Genomic DNA, 25,590 nt, shown 5'->3' on the forward strand with positions numbered 1-25,590 from the left:
GATTCCCCACTCATCTCCCCCATCGTAAGACTTAATTAATCATATCTAAGTCATATTCTTGAGTTTTACCATTTTAATGAGGATTCCAACCTCCATGATGAACATGATCTTGATATCCACTTTATATATAAATATATATATATGGGAAAAGGTACTATGCGCTCGACCTCACGATAAGCTCCCGTGAGGTCGAGCTGTGTGGGCCCCAACGTGATGCGTGTCGACCATCAACACTGTGTAATTGATGGGTCCCCTCTAAATTATGGGATATCCAAAAATCAGTCGTATACGGAACTCAGGTGGGTCATACCATCTAAAATCACGTGAAGACACCGTTAAAACATATAAAAGCACTTGGTGGGGCTCACCTGAGTTTTTAATGCTGCTGAAACTTGGTTTGAACCCTCATTCAAGTAAGACACACATAATGGATGGGCTGGATTTGCAAACCACATCTTGGTGGGCCCAAAAAATGATATGAATGTTTTAATGGTGCGCGGCCCCTCCCCACTTTGTATGTGGTGTGGCCCACACAAGTCACGGATTGACTTGATTTTTGAGACCTAAGCCCACGATGGAATGGTGCATCTGACTGATGGGGTAGATGTTCGAAACGCATCATGGTGGGGCCCACACAGCTCGACCTCGTGGGACAGACTCATGAGGTCGAGCGCATAGTACCTTTTCTATACCTTTTCTATATATATATATATATATATATATATATATATATATATATATATATATATATATATATATATATATAACATCAAACTTATAGTTATAATCTAGTTTAAATTCTCTAGAAGACACATTTAGGTAAATCTCCTTTGAAAATCAACTATTCATTAGTTGTATGACATTCCACTATCCTCTCATCACCCTGGTCATCTTTTCAAAGCATCGCATGCAATGTATTTGTTCGCAGAGCCGAACCATCAGCATCAATGAACATGAAAGCAATTGAGACACCGATTCAAACACAGAAGAGCATTAAAGAAGTATCTCAAGAAAATGCTACAAAAGGGGGCTCAATCCGATAAGTAAATTGTCAATTGTAGAGTTCATTCATATTTTTTCATTTGTAACGGCCCGATCAATACTGTACGATATTGTCCACTCTGGGTCCCACTGGACCCGCACAGTTTTGTTCTCGGGGTTATTCCCAAAAGACCTCGTACAAGAAAGGTACGAACCACCATTACTTCAGACAACTCTTCTGATGTGGGACAAGTTACGCTACAATCAACTACAACAGTAGCTTGCCAAGGCATCCAGTCCCGTCCACATTGAAACAGTGACTGGGGTGTCACATTATCCCCCACCAAGGGCAGAGCCGTCGTCGGCTTTGATACCATTTATAATGGCCCGACCAACGTTGTACGATATTGTCCACTCTGGGTCCCACTGGACCCATACGGTTTTGTTCTCGAGGTTGGCCCCAAATGGCCTCGTAAAAGGAAGTTCCGAACCACATATATAACCACAATTACTTCGGACAACTCTTCCGATGTGGGAAAGTTACGCTATAGTCAACTGCGACAGTAGCTCGCCCAGCACCGTAGCTCACCCAGGCATCTAGCCCCGCCCACATCGCGCCCGCCCATATTGAAGCAGTGGCAGAGGCATCACATTAAGTATAGAATTTGTGACCCAATTTCAAATAAGTTCTTATGTACGACTTAGGCTCTTGTGTATGGTTGAATTTGCCAAATACTGGTGTATCTATATTAGTCTCCATGAGGGAGTCTTTGGAGTGTACGTAGGGCCTTGGATTAGGACCGCTAGCAGTTCTTGGTTAGCCGATAAAAAAATCAACTAAAGTTTTTCGTGAGAGCCATGACATGGGTGGAAATGTTTTACTCTAACACGGGATTATACATATAGGTAGGTGCTTAGCCTAGGGGAAACCATTATAAGTGTTAGGAGTGAACCTATTGAAAACTCCTAAGATAGTGAATACCGAAACACTTGATGAGAGTGCATCCGCTACAAGTAGAGTAGGAAAACCGAATCATTATACATGCTTGTGTTTGTAATTGTCAATTAAGTACAATTATATATATTCATGCTTATGTGATTGTTTAATTAAACTATATAAATGCTTGAATTGAATTATATGCTAGGAATTAAACTTGTAAGCACACACAAGTTCACTATCTCGTATACACTAGTTTTTAAATTGTTATATCTTTTGTATATATGATTGGACATACTTTTACTTGGAAGCCTAAGTATTTATTTACCTTATTAGTTTTAATTGATATATTGATTTAATTAAACAAATATTTTTTTAAAGGTCATATTCACCATTATCCATAATTCTAAGTTCTACCAAGCTTTTACACTCGTTGTGGTAGACAATCCACACAATTTCAATTATGCAAATTAAATAATTAGTATCTAAATGGGCCTAAGTATGAAGTTGACAACGATTTCACAATAAAAAGAAAAAAAAAAGGAAAAAAAAATGAGAATCTATCTAGTGGGCCCACTTTTAAGAAGCATCCCCATGCCCTAGTTACACTTGATCGGAAATGTTTAAGGAATGGATATGTAGATAACTAACTAAAAACAAGCATATCCATAATTGAATTTAAGTATGTGGATGTTGCTACTTTCGCTGGAAAAGCCTATGTCACACATGCATAAGATTAGGGCCCTATAGTAAGTGGGTCCTAAAAATGTCAAGAGCTCTTGTTAAGGATCAGGGCCATGTAACTCTGGGTTGCATTACATCAGTTGTTGTATGGTTTGCCGTAAGGATGGGGTGCAAGTTAGTCTTGGATAGCTGCATTTCAGCCTCCTCTTTAATAACACAATATTTAAATGGACAACTATATAATAGGTGAGGATTTCCGTTCACATGAGTTCGAGTATACGTAATGTACCAATAATTTGAAAGTGTGTGGACCCCACCCTCGATGTGTATGTAAATCTAAATTGTGCATTGGGTGCTCCACCTCATGTTCACCGTGCGTTTAAAAAAAAAAAAAAAAGATCTAAAATTCATCTAGGACACAACAGGAAAAAATGAAGTATCACGCCCATAACCTATATATTCACATGAGGCAGCTCGCCTGAATTTTTTAAATGGCCCATATTTTCATGCGTCCTTTCATCATGGTGGTGATCCACACCTGAAGAATAATTTCAATGGTATATACAAAACATGGTGAATTCCATATTCCATCTGGAAGTTTCCACTGTCGAGGTCACTGTCCCCCAAATCCTACATTATTCCCTTCCATGTGGCCCACTTGCTTTTATGATCGTTGGTCGCTCCATTTGTTTTCAATTATGTAGGCGTGCCAGAATTGATATAATGACTCGATTCAAACTGATCAACTTTAACCCCAAGCACTAAAATAAGAAAATACATCCAATATAGATGTATATGACCAAATTCAGAAAAAATTAATCGCTTACTCAACCATTTGTAAAAGTTTATAACGATCATGCGATAATCAAATTGTGGGGTTGTTCCTCCTAAAATGGATCACTTTGTTCCTTTCATAAGAAATTATTTTCAGAATACCAGTGAAAATCAAATAAAAGGAAAATCTCACAATCGATCATTAAAAGCGACTGCAAGAATGCATCTCTTGAAAGAACTGCTTGATATTGGATGGAGAACAAATATAGTGTATGAGTATAGATTTATATTATAACTAAAAATTATGGATAAGAATTATCACTAATTGATTATTGTTACTCTTAGGATAAGCTGAAATAAAGTAAATTGATAAGATAAGTTTTGTTTGTTTTGATTGGTGTGAGATGCCTTACTCTGTTGAATTCATCTACTATTTATAGAGTTCTATTGTAGCTTATACCTGCAAATCCTTCCTCTATTACTACAATGATTACAGTAGTTGAAAAGTCTTTCTCTATATTCTTCTTTATATTATGTTTCTTCTTCTTAATTGTTCCTCTTCTCTCGATCAAGCTCTGCTTTGGTCATTAATCGTTTATCAGCCACATATCATATGCATTGCTTTTGTTAATCGTCTGATGACATGTTGTATTAATTCTTCTAGATATTTGTCTTTTTAATATGCTAGTTGAACTATTGCTACATAGTCTTCCTGATCTTTCTGTCTTTCTTGATAATTACCCTCTATCCATTCCGCTTCTAAGCGCCTCTCAGTCACTCGTTTCACTTTTGTCATCTCTCGGCCACTCTTTTCATTTCTATTGGCCAAGGCTTTGCTGCCCTCGATCGCCCTTTATATCTTAAATAGCTCGACCGCGCTTCAACCTCATTGTCACAATCTTCTTTTGGATGATTGACCATGCATCGGTGTTGTTTCGCTTCCATACGCTTCTCAGCCACTTAGTCTGGTATTAAACACATCCAAGCCGCACCTTGTAGATGTCTCTCGGTCACTTACTTTGCTTTTGAATACCTTTCAACTACTCCCTGCCTTATCATTCTGTCAACTATGATTCCGTAAAAAATTATGTAAGCATTCTTAAGTATCCTTAGCATAATATATCTTTCCATTACCATTACATGTCTTTTTAAATGATTTTTTTTAAGAAAGACAAAAAATAGAGTATAACAATGATCAGTGTATGTTTTGGAATCTAGGTCTAATATGTCTGCTTGGCTTACCAGATGCACAGTGTGGATTCTAGGTACACATCACAGCTAGACCCAAAGACATAAACAAAACCCATAACCGACCCTTATCTTATTATTTTTTTTGTGGTGTGGCCCACCTGCTTTATTGACCAGTATAGGTTTTGGAATATAGGCATAATATGGCACGTTGGCGTGACAGATGCACGAGGTGGATTTCATGAACCTGACTTGTACACAAGAGCTTCAACATCAGGTCATAGGTTTGAGTACTCATTACAGTGAAACTCCAATGGCGTGAGTGCATGGGTGTACATCGGCCGTGCTGTCTGTATTAAAAAAAAATAATGCAAGGAAATAACCCACAAAACTTAACAAAACCCATAAACGGGATGCGGAGTAGGTGGTGGGTTGATGTGTTAGGCATTGTGGAGCCCAACATGATATATGTGTTTTAAATCCATGTTGTCCATTCATTTTTCAGCTTATTTTACATGATGAACCCAAAAATAAAACAAATTAAAAGCTCAAGTGGACCACACCACATGTAATAGTGAAGATAATGACACCTACTATTGAAACATTCTTAAGGCCCATGTTAATGTTTACTTGTCATCTAACCTATTGATCAGCTTGGTCCAAAACTTGTGACACCTATGAAGTTTTAGTGGTCGGTGTTAAATCACCATTGCATCCTATGGTGTGGTCAAACGGATGGGCTACGTGGATGTAAAACATGGAATGGGATTGCGTACTCAATAAGCTTTTATGCATATTGAGTAATTCAGTAAGCTTTTTATGTACTGAATAAACTGCAATGGGCTCATCAGAATAATGTGGTTTATCCACTCTCTCCATCCGTTTTCAGCTCAATTTGTGGGTTGAACCCAAAATTGAAGGATATCCAAAGCACAAGTGAACCACACCACATGAAACAGTTGAAATAATGATTTTCATAGTTGAAACCCTCCTTACGGTATATAATAATGTTTATTTGTCATCCAACTTGTTCATATGATCACACTGACATGGATGAAGTGGAAATACAAATATCAGCTTCATCCAAAACTTCTGTATCCCTTGAGAATTTTTCACTTCACACCATTTCCTGTGTTGTTGTCTACTTAGTTTTGTCCATGCTTCTTTTTTAGACAAAGTCCTAAAATTATCCGAAAAAATGGACGGACAAAGGAGATAAAATATATAAATCAGCGGGCTTACAAAGCTTACTCAATATGCTTAGGGCGTGTTTGGATTTTGGGCCCACATGGTACTGTACTATAAACTGACATAAATAGTATGTTTCCGATGTTTGAATTCAAATTAAAAATGGGCGTCCATGACCGACCCGAGTACGACGCCGAATCAACTCTCCGCTTCCACGCGTTAGTGCTGTTAATGTATAATGCGTCGGTAAGAGCGATGGAGTCATTGCACTGCACCGCCAATGCGAAAAAAAAAAAAAAATTTTACTTTTTTATTCCTATGGACCATCATTCTTAGGTGATCTCTCCCTCACCCTATCTCTCCATCCTCATAGACCTTGCCTAAGAAGTTGGTGTGGATACCTAAAGATCGGAGATTGGAAGAGGTTGCGGTATTACAAGTTTTGAGCATGTCATGGTTATCGACTCGTCTATGCATAGCATCATCGTCGACTCGCCATTGAAGTTGCCCTTAATCCACCTTCGTTTCACGTATTACAACAGAGTTGTTAGCGCGGGTTTCCACCAGGTCCAGATATAGTGCATGGAAACATTTTCAGGATGGATATAGATCATAAACTGCCTTTACCTTTTTGAGGAAGAGAGGTTCCATCCCGTTCATTGGGGGATCTTATCCCTTCCATCTTCTTCTGCGAAATCTCTATATATTGCACGAATCACCCATTTTATTTTATTTTCTGCATACACATCTGATAGGGGAGTAGACAGTATATTTTCTCTCCTGACTACGATGCCCACAACCCATGTAATACCTTTGAAATTATTTATCCCTTTTGCTGTACCATTGACTCATTTCTGCGTATCTACAAAAAATCCAGCAGATGGATTCACCTCCAGTAACCTGTGACATGACTTGTGCATGTCAAAGGGACTGGGAATTATGATATGCTTCTGTAGTCAGAACCATATCAAGAATGGATATATAAGAATAACTTCAATGACGGTGAATCATCATTAACCCATTCCTTCTGAAATTTTGTTGGGTGTCTTGTGAGTCCCAGCTGCTGAAGTACAGTGAAGGTAATATTCTAATCTCAAATTTACAGAGATCTATTATGGATCATCTTGTTCTGGAGAAAAAATGTTTCATATGTGGCACGTATGAAGGCATTGTTTGAGATAAATGTGTCTTAATATTAAGAAATAATCTGTGTTGTTTTGAAGTTTATAATTTAATCTTGTATTTTCAGTGAAATACTCCATCTTCCTAACACATTCTACAGGATCATGTTCGTTCTTCCTTACTGAACCATCATTTTACATTAAACAAGGTCTAATTGTAACCCTTTCCTGCAGTCTAGTCTCGTAGGTGTGCTGATCATCAAAGTTATCTATACTTTTCAATTTAAAATCTATTAACAGGTGCATATGAAACTGGTCATTGTGGTATCTTATACTAATCTGCTTTTCATTTGCATTTGATAATATTTGTGTTGATTAACCGATTATTGTCTCATATTATGCATGTGGTACCATCGACTCTATCATGTGTTACACCTGAGTAAGAATGGTTACACTATGATTGAATGATCATATGTATCTTAAAGAGCTGAAATAATCTGTAGAAATCCTGTAATGTGATTTATGTTATACCATTATTTAGTCCTATAATGATTGTTTTGATGTTATTCAAGGAAATATATTTCTTATAATAACTGTATTAATGTTCTACAAGGAAATATATGAATGTTAGTGTATCTCTGTACCTTCTTTTTTTTTTTTTTGTTAGTTACACCTCTAAAAGCAATGTAAAAAATAGAAACAGGTCACTACACCATTTTCAACGATGAGGTCTCACAGTGGTGACTCTAGCTGGGAGGAGTCTTCCAATAGTTATTGGAATGAAACTAAAATGGCAGTTGCATTAACTACAGTTGTAGCCTCTACATGTGTTATAGGAGCTGTTGAATATTATCTTCATTATTGTATGAAATCGTTGCCTCGAGAGTGTCAAATATATAAAAATAGATTTAGTAATGGAATCATAAAGAAGAGTGACGTAGACTGTCTTGCGCAGCTACAAATGGGTCGTGATAAGTTCTTCGAGCTATGTTCTTTATTAAGAGATAAGAATTTGTTGTCCAATACAAGAAAATACAGTTTAGAGGAACAAGTCATCATATTCTTGCATACTATTGGCCACAACGTGCGAAACCGTGTTATTGGTCATCAGTTTTCACGTTCTGAATAAACCATGAGTCGATACTTCAATAGAGTTTTTGATACAGTGATTGGCCTCTATCCGAAATATGTCAAGTTCCCCAGGTTACATACCACGAAAGAGATATCTGATAATCCAATGTGGAGCCCATATTTTCAGGTAATATAATATGAAAATTTACAATTACTATACAATTATATTGTTGCATCATTAATATCAACCTAAAAGTCAAAAACTATGTTGCTTGTAGGACTGCATTAGGGCACTCCATGGCACCCACATACTGGCCTATTTGCTGAAAGAAGCAAGTTCAACTTTTCAAAATCGAAAAGGTTTTCTGTCCCAGAATGTAATGGCTGCCTGTATATTCGATATGAAATTCGTATATGTGCTAGCGGGTTGGGATGATTCTGCCTCCGACGCTCGTGTGTTGCAAAATACATAACTCGTCGACCTGATTGTTTTCTTATGCCTCATGGTAAAGAATGATTGTTGCTAGTTTAATATGATTATGTAGGATGCGATTTGGTTGTTGCTTAATATTTACATATTGCTTTGTGTAGGAAAATTTTATGTTATCGATGTAGGATATACCCATTCTCTTGGATTTACGGCACCTTATCGAGGTGTTCGTTATCATTGGAATAAATTTCATACAGGGAGGAAGCCTGGTAATAAGAAAGAACTCTTCAATTATCGTCATGCCCAACTGCGAAATGTAATTGAACGATGTTTCGGTCTTTTAAAAGGTCAATTTCCTATACTCCGTATAGCACCACAGTTCAAATTTAAAACCCAAGTGAAAATTGTTATAGCTTTTTATTTGTGCATAACTTCATCTGTATTAGTGGTGAAGATGGATTTGTTGAAACAGTTGAAGATAATGCCGATAGTACTGAAAAAATTTCACCATCACCTATAGATGTCACTAATGTCGAAAAAGAGCACGCAGGGTCTACTGTGATAGACCGCGCGAGAGAGGAATGGGCAAAAAAGAGGGACGACATTGCGGACATAATGTGGAATGACAGCCTTCCTCGGACCCGACAGCGACGTTGATTTTTCTTTAGATTCAGTGATTGTTTTGTGTTGTTCATGTAACAGCATTATTGTAAACTTGGATATTTTTTTCTTTGGATTCTTGGTCTTGGTGATTTGTTTGTTATGAACATTTGGATACTTTACATGGATTTCATTATATGCCTGCACTTATCATATTTTATATTTCAGGTCTCACTGATTTAATTCTCATGTTTCTGTTTGAACCTTTAATTTATGACTTTAGTTGGATCATGAGATTATCGACCCATTGACTATTCTGAGCATGCGTAGAGAACATGAATTTCCTACGAAGCTCAAACAAGATGGGGAAAGATAAAAAACAGGTTGCATCCTCCTCAAAATGTATTGCCTCTCTCCAGAAGAGTATGGCATCACCAAGCAGTATTTTCGGTACCCCGGCCAAGAAAAGCTTGTCAACAATACAAACAGCTCCATCCCCAGTCAGTCTGGATACCCGTACTCTAAGGAGTAGAGAAAATAAGAAATTAGTGCGTATTCAATGGAGCGAACTAATGGATAATGCATTGGTAGATGAATTAGTGGAGCAGGTTAACCTGGGTCGAAAAAGTGACATGGGTTTTAAGCCAGAAGCCTATAAGGGTACCATCACTGACATGTTCAATAGATGCGGTGTAGAGTTAGAGAATAAATATATCTCTAACCGTCTCCGTACATTAAAGAGATTTTACTGGACATGGAAGGATATGCTGAATGCTAGTGGGCTGGGATGCCGACCTGAAAATGGTGATTACTACGGATGATGTCTAGTCTGCCTACATTGAGGTAAGTAACAATTTTGTTATACTCTTCAATTATTACCCATATAATGCTATATCTGTCAGGTCTTATTATGTGGAAAGGTGTTGTTATATTTTCTGCGTCCTAATATACTGATGTGGCCTTGCAGTCTCACCCGTATGCCGAGAGAGTGCATGGTAAACACATCGACAGATACAATGATTTGGCATATATGTTTGGAAATGACTGTGCTCATGGCTCTTATGCCAGCACAGCATACTCATCTCCTCTTTCTGGGCGGCGTCGCAGTATAGATGACCTTGATTTTGATGATAATGGGATTGAAACTGTTCGTCTATCTTCAGATGAAGATGGTGACAACGATAGTAGTCCGGCAATTCGTCCTAATGAGGAATCACATTAGCGGTCAAAAAGGGTCAACACATGATCTATAGAGACCTCACGTGGGTCTATAAACAGTCAAAGCACAGCAACTGGCATGACCCATGGCAAAAGGGGTAAACCAAGCGAGCACATTGGTCACAAAATGGGTGAAATGGCTAAGGCTGTCAGGACCCTTACCATAACAATGGCACAAGGCAAAACTATGACCCGACTGCAGAAGTTGTTGAGTATACTAGAGGAAGTAGAAGGCCTCAGCCATGAGGATCAAGTCCGTGCTGCGCAATTGATGCAGGAAGATATAGTTAATGCTGGTGTTTTCATCAAAATGGGGCATGAGAGGAGGAAAGAGTAGATCTAGAGACTCCTCGACCGCAATCCTCCTGTCTGAAAGAATTCTGCGTTTGGTGCATTGGACATCTTAAATAACTAAACTTTTATTTTATTATATGGTGTGCATATTTTGATGTGGTTTTTAAATGAATATTTTGGGTACTCGATGAGTACATAACTGACTGCTATATGGGTGAACTTGAAACTTATCTAACTGATGGTGACACCATCTTTGATCTATCCTGCTCGATACTCTGTTTTCTCAGTTATCTAACTAAAATGGGATTTCATTTGAGGTTCATATGTTCAGGTACAGCAGAGTATTTGCCTCTGAAAGCTTGAATAGTCGACTGTTAGAAGATTTTGACTATTGTGGTTATTTCATTGGTCTGAAAGAGCTATGAATTTGTTAATGATATGTTAGTTTGTTTTGAAGTGAACATAGTTAGTGATATATGATGCTTCTCGATTCTATTTTCTGATATATGAATTCAAATAACTTTATTTATTTTTGGACTTGTATGAAGCTTATATCCGTAACAGGGATCGTATTAATGTTGACACAGCAAAAAATATCAGATTCCATTTTGTCATGGAATTTAATGTGTACCTATCAAATTCATGAATTTGAGAAGGTGAGACTATTCAGCTATTCATGTCATGGAGGATATCCATTTATTCTTCACAAAAATAAGAAATAATTCAGTGATTCATGCTGTAATTTTTTATTTACTGTCCTATTTATCGAAGCTATAAAAAGTTCACATTAGACAAGTCTGATAGTAGTTGTTTATTTTTTCAGTAAGGTATGAAGAAGTTTTATATGGTCTTTGTGGGAAGAGTTTCAGGCTTGTATGACAGATGGGAGGATGCACATGCGCAGGTTGATCGATACCCATGATGCAGACATTAGTCGTACAAATCATACGATGAGGCTACTCGGGCTTGGGAAAATTTTTAGGTATGTTATACGCTGTTTAATGCAGGAAAGAGTAACAGTCTCAGGAGTTGTTGTTCAATGAAATCGAATGTAAATCATATTAGCAATCTTGTTTTTTTATTTAATTTTCACTTTTTTATAATTCTTGTAGGCCAATTAACAGAATGATCGTGATCAAACAATTTCCAGGAGATTCAAGTCAGAAGCTTGATGTGCTCATGAATCTGCTATAATTGAGGAAAAGATTGTAGGGCTGCAGGTCTCGGATGTGGCAATGTCAGACCTGAAAAGAGACTACGATTTGTTTCCACATGGTTCTACTATATTGAAAGTTGTGATAGGAGTATTCCTTATATATGTGGTACTCGGCAGGATTGTTTCAAATCTCATCTCGTAAGAGAGGAGTAATAGGTCACAGCAGCTGATCCAACCTGATAACGGAGCATGGAGGTGACAGTCCCTGCTTCATGTGTTATGCCGAGGACTTTGAAATATGTTTTGAACTTATGTTTGACCTGTTTTAAATAACTGAATTGAAGTTAACAGTGACCACATGAATTTAGTTTAGTTTAAATTACAGTATCGTTCATTCCCTAGGCATCGATAAATGAATATACAAGGACAATATGAAACTGCTACAGTGTATGGGCCCTTCCAGTATCATCCCATTCGATCTATTCCACTCTTAATTTTTTAATATCATTATATGGACTATCCTCCGCCATTGAGAGGGTCATAGATCCAGCAGGTGGACCACGCCATATGAATAGGGCAATAATTGGAAATCCACTGTTAAAAGCCTCCTGAGGACAACTATACTCATGATCTGAAACATCCAATCCAGTCATGGGTACATATAGACCATAAACTTTGCGAATTCTTGAAGATCAGTTTGATCCGGATTCTGTACAGTGACGTTTGACTATAATGGTGGGTCCCACCCTAGTTCCAAATCGTCAGATTTTCAACGATGCCATTTGTACGATATACAACTCAATGAAAGCGGATTGGGTACTCCCCTTGCCACCAGCCCCCTGGCTAGTGGTCGGTGCTCTGTGGGCCTCACCATGATATATTTGTTTCATCCATTCCGTTCATCCATTTTTACAGATCATTTTATTGCTTGATCCCAAAAATAAGAGGGATGTAAATCTCAGGTGGACCACCCCATATGAAAACAATAGTGATTGGATATCCACCATTAAAATCCTCCTAAGACGCACTGTACTGTTTATTTGACATCCAATATATTCATTAGGTCATGCAGGACCAGATGAAGGGAAATAACAAAAATCAACTTGATCCAAATCTTTTATGGCCTATAAAATGTTTTTAATGGTCGATGCTGATTCAAAACTGTTTCCTGTAATGTGGTCCACCTGAGATTGGGATATACCTCATTTTTGGTATGATACCATAAAATGATATGTAAAAATAGATGGACGGCATGGATCAAACACATACATTATGGTGGGGCCCATAGAGCACTGACTAGCAGCCGTAGGCTGGTGGTGGGGGAATAGCCCAATCCGTTTCCTGTTAAAAGTTGCAGCAAAACCAAGACTCTATTCCCAAACGTGAACACTATTTTCCGCAGCATATACATAGACTTAGTTACTCATAAACATACACCGTGGTTGTTGACCGTCATTTCGACGTGAACCATGCTATAGTGTCTGACATACCATGTCTGACAGATTTACAATGCAAAACAATACTCTACGTGCCCTTGGCCTACTGCGTTAAGTACACAATCCGCTTTCATAAAACACATAAATAACGTTGGGCTCCACATCGCCAACATATGCAGCAGGTGTGGGGCAACACCACCTCGTCGGCATCCCCGTAAGTGACCCTTAGCTGATGTAGACATACAGGACGCGGATTGCCTACAGACGCTGCCAGCAGTGATGTGCCTACTGGACGGTGCTCTGTGAGCCCCACCATGATATATGTGTTACATCCGCACAGTCCATCAATTTTTTTTTCATATCATTTTATGACATGGTCCAAAGATGAGAAAAATCCAAATCTCAAGTGAACCACACCATAAAATGAGAAAGATACCAAAAATACTTGTAAGGGCCTCCTGTGAGGTTTATTTTACATCCAACCTGTTAATTAGGTCACACGAGACATGTACGAAGGAAAAACACAAATATCAGCGTCATCCAGAACTTTTGTGGCACTGAAGAAATTTTTAACAGTGGCGATTCAGTCACCGCTGTTTCCTGTAGTGTAGTCCAAATAAGATTTGGATCTGCCTATTTTTGCTCTCATGTACTAAAATGATCTGAAAAATTAGATGGTCGTAGTAGGTACACACATAGATCATGTTTGGGCCCACAGCACAAACGGCGTCAGTAGACAATCCGCGTGTCCAGACATACACTGTCCAACGTCTACATTAGGAGCGCGTACGCGGCCTGTGGAGCACAGCTGGCTATTTCTGTGGTTGCCACCATGATGTATGTGTTTTATCCATGCCGTCCATCCTTTTTCCATAGCTCAATTCAAGGCAGACCAAAATCAAAGCAAATCCCACACTAAAGAAAACGGAGGTGATAATGACGTAGTTGAAACCTTCTTAGGGCCCACACAGCTATGTTTATTTGTCATCCAATGTGTTCCTAAGGTCAGGAAGAGATGGATGAAGGATAAACACAATTATATCCAAAACTTCCGTGGTCCCAGTATCCATTCAACGGTAAGGCCCTAAATCCCATTTGTTTCCTGTGGTGTGGTCCTCTTGCGCTTTGGATATGCTTCAATTTTGGGATCATGCCCACCGTAGACAACACATACATCGCCGTAGGCTCCACAGAAAATCCACACCATGAGATGGTGCGGTCCTCAACATATGATCCACGAAGCTGAGCTGGTAGAGAGTACTAAACGTCTTCTACCAATAATCTAGCCCATCCCATCCCTTTTTGCATGACGAAAACTTTACAGTTTTGAATCAATGGTTGATTATAATTCTTTGCAGGGCGAACTGCGAAGCGTAAGATGTGCAAATGGGCAGTGCGTTTTCATAGAAGCAGCCCCTCATTTAAGTCGTAATTTCCTGGTGGCCCGTTCCATTCAGCAAGCGGTAGACATTCCACATCACACAACTTAGATCCTACAACACCCAATTTTGATAGGATGCATTTCATCATCCCTACATGAATTTCGCCCATTTCTCGAATCAGTTCGTTTTGCGCAGGAGCCAATAATGCGTTGCTTCATTGGGGCCCACATGCTGAGACGTTGATGATCAGAACCATCCCCGCATCCGAAAAGTAAGGCAGCGGAGGCGAACCCCACCTCTCATCTGCAGATATGGACGGTCAGAATCGCTCCCATCAGGACACTTGCCGAGAAGAAGCCTGCATGGGATGAAATCCAGAACGTGAATCGCACCGATCAGCAGACCATCTAAGCATATGGACCGTCGGAGGAAACACGCCGGAATCACAGACTCTGAATAAAAAACAATAAACAAAAACCAACCGAAAAAAAAAGGGGGGGGGGGGCCACACAGTTCAAATCGAAGCCACAGTAGATATGTTTGGATCTAGAGACGGTTAGTGGCCGGCCGACTTGATTTTTGACGGGCATTGCCACTATTTTCAGAAACTCGATGCCCCCCCCAGATGAGATGAGTAGAATCCCACAAGGACTAGGTGGATCGATGCATGACCCAACAAGCAGAAGAGTGGGGTCCACCATGCACAGACCATTGACGATAATCTGTCACCGTAGACAAGGAATACGACAAAAGGCCTGTTCATGGTAGGACACCTGGAATGGTTCGAATCAGCCACAACCAAACCCTGCTACAGTAAACATATGTTACATGCAAGACCACTAGTCATAAAATCGTAAGATACTACTATATAGCAACAGAGAAGTGATTTAAAAAAATAATAATGAAGGAATCGAAATAAAATAGTAAACATTTTAAGCCGTTCTTACATCACAAGGGACCATAATCCGCCATGTTTCTTTTTGGACCACCTCCAACCAATTCGAAAATGCCAGCAGCATTAAACAACAAGAATTCAACTCAAAATGAGATACATCAACAACACCCACCCTCCCAAACCCACCCCACACTCTCTCTCTCTCTCTCTCTCTCTCTCTCTCTCTCTCTCATGCCATCTTCGTCATTGACCTGGACAAAACAGAAAACCCTTCAAACAGAGAATATTACCTCTTCTACCCTTGATTTCTTTTTTTTTTCCGTCACCAAATTCCTGAATTTCATCACAAATATAAATAAAATTCCAACTTTGGAAGAGAGATGGAGAGAGAGAGAGAGAGAGAGAGGGGAGATCTGGTTTCATTTCAATGAAAACAGATAAAGCTCTCGATGAGAAATAAAGAGCGTAAAAAAGAAAAGGAAAATGAAGACCTAATCAGAAATATTAGGAGAATTCCTGGCATATATTAGCCAGGCTTTTCCCCGTTTAGCTGTCCTGATGTAATAACGAATTTTGAAAATGAATCAGAAATTTCCCTTTTTACCCTTCCCTTCTTTTACTGTTTCTTACCTTCTTCTTCCTTCACCCTCTTAAAAAATATATGAATTATATTATTTACTAAAATATCCTCTCTTTTTTTCTCAACTACCTCGGACGCTCAGTAAAAATTGAAATTTTACTAAGCAACCAGCTGATCAAGCTGCATCTGCTCAAGCCATGCTCCCAAAACCGTGTGATCAATGGCCTCCAGCTGAGAATTGGAATTAGATCCCTCACCGGAAGTGGTGATCGGGCCCGCAACTGTTGTTGGCATGGCTGTGCTCTTGTCCTTGGTCTCGGGTGGTGATTCCTTCACCAACGACTGTACCCATGACACATCTGGCTCCTCTCCACCAGCACCAAGCTCGAATGATGAGGTTCTCCTGAGACGGCCCAGCTCGTCGCCCTGGACACCCCAGTCCAGTTTCCCAGTTGGCGAACCCCATTTCGACCACGAAGGGGACCCAGCCATGCCAGCCGTGCCTGAACCTAGGTCACGCGAGCTAAGGCTGCGGAGCTGCTGCTGCTGCTTTTCACGCTGGGCAAACGCAGCTAAGCGGGAGCTCATTGGAGAGAGAGGCTCCATGCTCCGGGGCGACATCCGCCCTGGTGATGAGAGGCCAAATGAGGCTTGCAAGAGCGAGTGGCCAGAGAGCTGCTGATCAACAGTTTTGGGGGAGAAAACATTAGTGTTAATGGGAGATAGCATGCTCTGCTGCTGCTGCTGGAATTGATTCAGAACCGCTGACTTGTGAGATGGGGAGAAGATGGCACCAGCCACTTGATCTGAATAGCGGGGCGATGACGAAATTTCAGCAGTGAAAAGGTCATCGAGGTTGGATGGGGTTAATGTCTTGGACCGCACTGGGCGGCTCCCGGTGGCCGAATTCATTCGGGCTTGCGGGGAGAAGCAAGAGAAATCATTTAGAAGCTGCTGGGCGTCAAAATCAGGCAACATGGAGAAATCATCAGCAGGTATATCCCTTGCGCTGAGAGAGGATCTCAGGCGACTGGATTGGAGATTGCTGCCAGGGAGATGCAGCGTAGGGACGCTCGGCTGTGGCCATGCCATTGAAGAATGAGAAATTCCATTTGCCGAGGGTGACATGGGTGGAGTGAAAGGGGTAGGAGACATGACAGAGACAGAAGATGGGGAGCCTGGTAGGAGACTCATGGCCGCTGCCATCTCCATGGCAGTGGCTGCAGATGCAGCTGAGCGAGGAGAGGGGACCGCAGAGCCCGTGGAAACATAGAGCGGCCTCAGCTCATCGGACGTGTGCGCAAAGAAACAGACCCTCCGCATACAGCTCGTGCCATCCTTGCAGAGCCTTGTCCGGTATTGAGCTGGGTGGAGCCAGCACTCAAACACACCATGTGCATACTCACACAGATCACCCCTCCGGCATGCGCCCTTCCTAAAATCGGGGCATGGCACGCAGCTGTAGTGAAATTTTCTGGGGTCTCTTCGCCTGGCGTTCTCGCCGGGATGGACAAATGGGCACTCCGTCCAGTCGTGCGAGTAGGCCCTCGAGCAAGGTCGGACCTTGAATGAGAACATCCGAAAATCATCGGTGGCATAGATGCTGTTCTTGATGTCGGGCAGGGATGGATCAACTGGGTATTCTTTCTTCTCTGACACAGAAACTGGAGGCAGGTCATGGAATTTCGCCATCATCGGAGACGATGTTGAGTCGGATGCCGACGATGGAGATCCATCGTCAGGCGACGACGAGAGCGGTGGTGAAACGGAATTTGATGTGGTAGTAGAGACGCGAAGATTGCAGGCGCCCAAAGAAGAGGGGGAACTGTTGTAGATGAGAAGCTCTTCAAGGGCAGCCTTCACGTTTGGCAGCTTGGGTGAAACTACAATGACATCAAAAGGGCGACGGCCGTCCGCATCAACCAAATTCCGGTCAGCGCCTGCTCGCAGAAGCAGCTTCACAGCATCAACGGCGTCAACGGATCCGCCAGACGCGGCGCAATGGAGAGCAGTGCTCTTATCTGGGCCGCAGGATCGGTTAACATCAGCGTCGGAGATGGAAAGAATGAGCTTGAGGACATCGACGCTTCCGTATGTTGCGGCCACCATCAACGGCGTCCGCTGCTCGAGGACCATCTGCTTCGAACCTTTCTGGCGGCCATACCAGCGGCCGACCTCGTCGAATGCTGAAGGGTCCCGTTCGATCGAGCGCTTAAAACCATCGAGATCGTTGTTAGCAGCAAGCTCAAGAAGGCTGGAGAAAGAGTCTTCGGTTTCAATGGAAAGATGGTTCATGTCTATGGCTGGGGTTTTGGTTTCTTTAGATGAAGTAGATTGTGACGACTGTTTTACTTGATCTGGACCACCGCACATGCTTTTGATTCCCCTTAAGTCCGCCTGAAACGCGGCAACGGCGTCAGAATCCAACGGGAAATCTGCCTTAGAAAACAATTTTGGAGAAGAAAACGATGGATCATGTAATGGAATCACCCTTTGAATAAAAGTCGAAGTGAGAATAATAGATTCAGAGACTGTCGGAAATAAGAACTACACAAAATGGAAGATCGGAGCAGATTCTCGCCTACAATTTTGACGGAAAGCAATTTTTCAGGCGATTGGAAGGGGGAGATGAGAGGGGATTCTTGCATAGAGAGATTAAATCGTCACTCCCGAGAAAAAGGCCGGATGATACGTACATAAAGACTTAAAAAGTACAAAAACGAACAAGATAAAAAATTTTCTATCGATATAAATTTTCAGAACTCGTTTTTTCATTCTGCAATGGATTTCACGAGAATGCATCTGGTTCTAAATTTGATATTAAAACAAATAAAACAGAGGTTGAAGGATGAAATGGTGACAAAGGAAAAGCTGTCGGCTACGAAATTAGAGCAAAACACCTAATAGCACATTTCCACTACTGAAACCCTAGTTTAATCAAACTAGCAATACTGATCAATCTCTGAAATTCACCAGGAAGAGAAGGTAAATCAAGATCGATCTACACATCAATTTCCATAAATAGCTAAAAATCATCACAGAAACCATAAAATCACTACAAAAGCCTCGCAACACATTCAAATCATACGCTTTCCGGTTAAAAATCATCAGAAAACGGATCGAATGCTATAAACAGAAGGCAAGAACTCACCAATTTCCACTAGCTGATAAGAAAAAACCAGCTAAAACACGATCTGGAATTCCATTACTCGACAGATCTGGAAAAAAACCAAGAAATCTTCAACGATCTGAAGCGAAACCACAGCTACGAGCGGAAGAAGATGAAAGCTTCTCGAAAACAATCCGATCGCATCGTGGAAATCGCGTAGAGATGAGAAAAAACCTCACCATCGCCAATCGCATTCAGAAAGCGAAATGTTTTAGGAATGCTCGCCGATCGGAGTCCTTGCCTCCCTCTAACGTCCCTCCAAATTACAACGAAATGAAACGCTCAAATGCAGATAAATTCGAATGAAATGATGTCGAAATTCGCCCTAAATTCACTCGACATGCGGGTTAAATTCGCGAATTCAAAATGGAAGGAAACCGGGAGAGCCGGTGGAAAGCGGGGAACCTACCGGTTAGGTTGGGGTATTTGGGAGGGACGTGACCGGTTTAAAGAAAGATGGGAGCGTGCCAGTCCAGGTTGATTATGCTGGATTTGAATCCAGGCTCGCGTCCGCGAATCAGGTTCTCGCGTACCATCGGATCTCAGGCAGCAGTCAAATTGGGTTAAATGTGGAGTCAAATCGAGGAAAAAGGCGTGGAACACCAGCGACAAAAAAATGGGAAAGAGAAATGGTATGGTATGGTATGGTCACTCACGGTGCTCCATTCCGCACGTGTCAACATCGTACGTGTGTGCAAGGTTTGTTCTTCCCACCGTGTGGCCCACATGCGTGCGCCATTACACAAAAGTCAGGCTTATCCTGTCTCTGATGGGCCATACCTGTAGTAACTGGACGGTTGGGAATTGCCGAAAAATGTCAATATTAGTGACCGTGTTGCACCCTTGATGAATCATACAAACGTTGTGGCCTTCACTCCCGACACGAGTAGCGGGGCTCATCTGAAAGCCATTTTCATTCCTCACGTGCCATATACTCACGCGTGGGAGTGTAGTTTGGAGATCTTGCCTCCGCGCGAGTAGCATAACAGGACTCCTTAGGAAATGACCCGGTAGATTCACCTCTGCCGTAGATTAGTTAACGTACTGTCCATCATCTGATTAGTATGCCATCCAAACCGTGGGTCCTTCGCAGTAAGGTCCACCGTATTCGACGGTTCCTATCAATTATCTCTCTTGCAACTTGTGTTTTGCAAGGTTGGTTGTGTAGAGTTTCAGTAGAGACGACTCTACTGAATCATCTCGCGAGAAACAAAAGTTTAGCAACCCTAGCTGCCTCCTTCAGAGAAATTGAGGAGAAATGCTAGAGAGACGCATTATTAGATATGCGTTCAAGCTTCTCGCAACTTCTGGCCCACCAGGTCGAGATCCAGACCGTTCATCCGTAAATTCGAACATTTGTAAACAAATTGCAAATCTCAGTGGTCCAAAATCTTATCTGTCCGTAAAATATTGATTTTAACGGTTATCTATTTTAACTTTTTGTGGATGATTGATGAGAGAAATATAACCATTTAGCCCATACGGAGTTGGACCTATAGAAGAACGGTCTGGATTACCAAAGAGGTGTCCCAGAAGGATTGAGTACCTTGGATGCGCGCATGCATGGGAGCTCTCCCGACTAGTGGAAAAAGAGGAGTTATTTTTGCGTCTGTCGCGGCATAGGATCCACCGTGTGTCCCCACCGGGGCCCACAGCTGAGATGACCCAATGATATTTACCGTCCATATTCTCGTTACATGTTGAATAATTTGTAATCCTATAGTGGCTCTTTAATAACGATCCGAACCTCTAGAGTTGAATGCGAGCCAATGAAAATACTTTTTCATTGTTCTAAAAGCCATTTAAAGATAGTGGATCTAACAATCATCAATACGGAGTAGTTTTCATCTGATACGTCTTATAGATTATATTTCACAATATGGACCGTTCCGATCATTGGACCATAAATCATGTGGGCCCCAGTGGGCCGCGATGTACGCTGACGTTTTAGTGGTGACAAAGGCATAGTGATATCGAAAAAAAAATATGAAATACGATCTCCTATCCAACCTCTTTCGTCTTGAAATTTCCGACCCTATTAAATGGCTTTGTCGCGTACGACGGAAATATCGAAATTGCCATTGGATACCGTGAATTTTGGGCCCAGGCAAGCGAGTTGTGGATACTGTTTCCAAATGTTACTCCAGAAGAGTGTGGCGGTTCATACACAACCACTAAGAACGTGTACACCTGGCAGGATTTAGTTCCAATTAAACTGACCAAATAGTTCCTCCAAATTTAGATGGGTCCGAAAATCACAGATTGCTTGAAAGGGTAATTGATCGGAAATTTAGAAGAAAAAATTAAATGAAAAATATTCAACGGTCCTAATTTGACATGCCAATGAAGAAAAATAAGTGGTTAGTATTGTTACATCAGTCTTAATTTTGGAAGATGTTAAAGGATTTTTTTATTTTTTATAGGTTTTATTTGAATAATCAAAAAATGGGTAATACTCTTGTAGAGTGTGGTGGATGATACGCACTTCAAAATTACATAAGTGCCAAATAAATAAGCAAATTAAAATATTTAAATTATGGTTTTTATTTAAGATGTATCGTCAACCAAAATCATGCTTGTTTGATTTATATTGGACGGTTAAAAGTGCAATACATCCAATTACCACATTTACACAGCCGAGCTTACTTGCAGTTACATATGAAGATAGGATTCTTTTATCAATCAGATATTGGAATTTTTAGCTGTTTTAACCATAGTAAATATACGGCACGTCTACAGTCTTTAAGTTCCTGTTCATCGAGCGTCAAACCCTGACTGGGAATCATGCAACTCCCTGGGCTAGGGTACAGCCAGAACCTTGTTCTTTGCATGTGGGTCAACCTTAATGACCCAACCCGTTGATGGGATGGGCCTCACCTTGGATGGAGGATTAAAAAATTCTTACATGGAAGCCGATTACATAGTCTACTGCACACGAACGAACACCACAAGTCTTATGATCCCACCATGATGTATGTGTTATATCTATACCATCCTTTCATTTTGCGAGATCATTGTAGGGCATGGCCGGTCATTGAAGCTAATTGAAAGCTAAAGTGAATCACAACACATAAAGCAATAGGAATTAAACTACTTTAATTGATTGTGTGGGCATAAAAGTTTTGGATGAAGTTGATATTTATGTTTTCCATTGAAAATTTTATGTTTGATTCAAGATATTATTGCGCTTGGCTAATCTCTTAGCTAAGGCTAAAGGATTAATATTTTTAATGGATATTTGATATTTAATTTGTTTATTTAACGAAAGTTTAAAACTTATGTTAAATTATGATTGAATTCTTAAAATTGAGAAGAAATCAATCTGTAAAGTTGTTTGATTTATTGTCGTCTCTAGGTACATTAGATGTTTTCAATTCTCTACGATATGATTAAATAGATTTTCATGATAAATCAAGCACATCATAATTCTAATCAATATTGGATATTTTAAAATGACATTAATAAGTTATCTTCCGATTAAAACGTATTATAATTTAGTTCTAGTTAAGTTATCAACTCAATAAGGTAGATTAAATTCAAGGTTTATTGATGGAGAAATCCTGAATCCTTAGTCATTTTTATATTATTTTTACAACTCTATCTCACCGAATTAAAAACTCAAACCAATCATTTTTCTTATATTAAAATATTAATATATTCTCACCAAGTTTTTCGTGGATCGACCTCAGTCTTATCAAGTTATTAATACATCGCAGCCATATACTTGGAGTTGTCAATACTTAAGTTCAATCATGAGCTACATCATAGGAAGCAGTGGGATCCACCATTGACCTCAGTCTTATCAAGTTATTAATACATCGCAGCCATATACTTGGGGTTGTCAATACTTAAGTTCAATCATGAGCTGCATCATAGGAAGCAGTGGGATCCACCATTGGAAAAAAAAAAAGAGTTGTTATACACTTATTAACAAATATAAAAGATTATAATAATCTAACAAAATATCCTAATATGCTCAAGCATTCATCTTCTCTTTTAGAGGAAAATACTATTATCTTCCTTTATTGACAATAAAATTTCTACTTAGCACAAAGTTAATAATCATATTTCATATTCCATGTCCACACAAGTATATCTATAATGATAACCATAATCCAACAACAACGATAAATTTAGCATACATAAAATGGCATTGTCAAAATCACCTCTTATAGAGTTGGCTCATCTCTTCACTTACTGAAAGTACCATTGCCGAAGTTGTTCAATTCTTAATATCTCACGGTATGAACATCTCCCAAGCAACTCTTTTCTTCTCATTTTAAATTTGACATTGTACAACTTTCTCTTTAACTTTAGATTTTGAAGAATATGATTTGCTTCAACGAGTAATTACTTTAAAAAGTAAAGAGCGTTATGGTTAATCTAGTTGCAGTTGATCAACTAATATTTGACTCAATATGGTCTTATATGTTCACATTGGACTCAATCATGAATATGATGATTCATGACCACCATCATAAATTGATATGATCCAGTTAGTGGACTCAACCATGAATATGATGATTCGTGACCACCATCACAAATTGATATGATCCAATTGGAATAGAGGAATACACGTTCTTTTAAGTCAAGAAATTTGAATCAAACAACTCATGCTACTCCACTTCTTGACATACCTACTATTAATTTGGTTGCTCATCTCTCCACTCAAATTACGAATGATTAATTATGACAGTGGGGTTTCTATTGACAAAATGGATCATTTGTTTAAAATAATACCAATAATCATCTCGATTGAGTATATAAAATGGCACACATAAATGGTTTGATTTTTAAACCGTAAGAACTAAAAATTTGGCCTATTAACAGAACTCACACATATTAGTTATGTGTCACGTGTGTTTGAATATATATCGACAATATTTTGCACATGTATAAAAAACATGTAGGTTAACTTAGGTTTTTTTTACCCAAATGCACCCAAGGTTTCATGGGAACTCCTTCATAGCCCCATTTTTTAAAACATATTTTCCTACACCTGAAACACTATTTTATAATTTTCTTGGACGAAAATGTTCTTAAAACATATTTTTAAAATTTCTATACTTATATCTTCTTTTAACAATACTTTTTGGCTAATTGTTCTTTTACCACTATGCTTTCACGATTTCTCATGCTTTCTGACTACTCTTCAACAATCTTTTGTACTTTATAACTATTCTCTCCAGCAAAAGCTCCCATATTAGGAAAATAAGTTTTTTTTTCTTTTAATTTTACTTGTATGTAAAAATAGGCTTGTTTGGAAAGAAAATGAGGAAAAATAAGATGAAAAATATTATAAAGATTTTACTCTAAAAGATAGGTTCATTTTCTTTCTTCAAAAGGTTATTTTTAAATGAGTCTTTTGCCATGAATGCATAGAAGTAAAGAAAAGAGATAATCAAAAATTAATTTATAGAAGATGATTATTCTTCGCTATAATGATTCAGTTTAAATGAGTATATTTGGGAAGAAACCGATAGAAGGAGACGAGAGATATAAAAAACTTCACTTTTAGAATATGGATTCTCTTTCTTTGGGTCTAGATGGGTCTTTTGCCAATATATGGACTTTGGGCCTACTTTTAAATGATTAAATAGTGTTCAAATGCGATGATTTCAATCCTATTTAAAATGTTATTGAATTATCTTTTCAAAAGTCCAAGATCACTTCAATTTAACCTATAACGAGAGAGTTGTCACCATTTTTATGGGATGACGTGATGTTGGGCAAGGGTGTTAATGGGCCGAGTTGGCCCGTTACACTTTTGTGCCTGGCTTGGGTTGGATTATTTGGCTCGAGGGCTAGAGTCGGGCTTAACTATCCAACTCGATTCTAAATCAAGTAGGGTTTGGATTCATATGTTAAGAAGCCCATAGGCCCAGCCCGACCTATGAGGGTTTACAAAGTAATTCCAAATTTTAAACTCCAATGACTTTTGACGGAGGAGGAAAAAGTTATTTTTTATTGACAAAAAATATTGTTAACTCGGGTGGGCCCCACTAAAGTTTTTATCTAAAATCTACCCGACCAATAGGTGAGCCACCCCACACTAGGCTTGGGTCCGAAAAACCATCTTGGCTTATATTTTAAGCGGACTACACAATTGGAAAAGGTGTACAAGGCAACCCTTACCTTACAAACAGTTTCCCTTCTTGTGGTCCACCTGATTAATGAATGGTCCTGATTTTTTGGGTCCTAAGCCTAATTTTTGGTTTGATGTATAATAGTTGTAGTGGATTTTAGATAATCATCATAGGGGATATTGTAAATATCAAGGTTGGACGTCTCTCTTACAATAGTTTCCCTTGTTGTGGTCTACCTCGAGTACTGGTCGTCATGAGGTTTTGTCCACTGGTATAAAGTAGGATTACACATTTAATGGTTGGAGTGTATCTTAAATACATGTCAAGGTGGACCCTCTAAAAAATAAATGGTGGTCATCCTATAGAGAGTTATTTTGTACAACATCAATTGGTACACACA

The 25,590-nt window shown here is 39.6% G+C and overlaps 1 protein-coding gene across 3 annotated transcripts; it reads right to left on the bottom strand.

Annotated features, from left to right (window-relative positions):
• Window positions 1-15,346: 15,346 nt before the first annotated feature.
• Window positions 15,347-19,386, bottom strand: LOC131221311 (zinc finger CCCH domain-containing protein 24-like). 3 transcript variants are annotated; one of them, XM_058216539.1, is made up of 2 exons: window positions 19,087-19,386; window positions 15,347-18,370 (listed from the first exon to the last, which is right to left on the bottom strand). In XM_058216539.1, the coding sequence occupies exon 2, from the start codon at window positions 18,306-18,308 to the stop codon at window positions 16,095-16,097; it is 2,214 nt and encodes a 737-aa protein (XP_058072522.1). In that variant the 5' UTR covers window positions 18,309-18,370; window positions 19,087-19,386; the 3' UTR covers window positions 15,347-16,094. The 3 variants fall into 3 exon arrangements, with proteins under 3 accessions (XP_058072522.1, XP_058072507.1, XP_058072515.1); XM_058216524.1 differs by having other exon boundaries at window positions 15,347-18,332; window positions 19,087-19,385; XM_058216532.1 differs by having other exon boundaries at window positions 15,347-18,374; window positions 19,087-19,385.
• Between the last annotated feature and the right edge of the window lie 6,204 nt (window positions 19,387-25,590).

Source organism: Magnolia sinica, chromosome 1, assembly GCF_029962835.1.
Source record: "Magnolia sinica isolate HGM2019 chromosome 1, MsV1, whole genome shotgun sequence".
Classification (NCBI taxonomy): domain Eukaryota; kingdom Viridiplantae; phylum Streptophyta; class Magnoliopsida; order Magnoliales; family Magnoliaceae; genus Magnolia; species Magnolia sinica.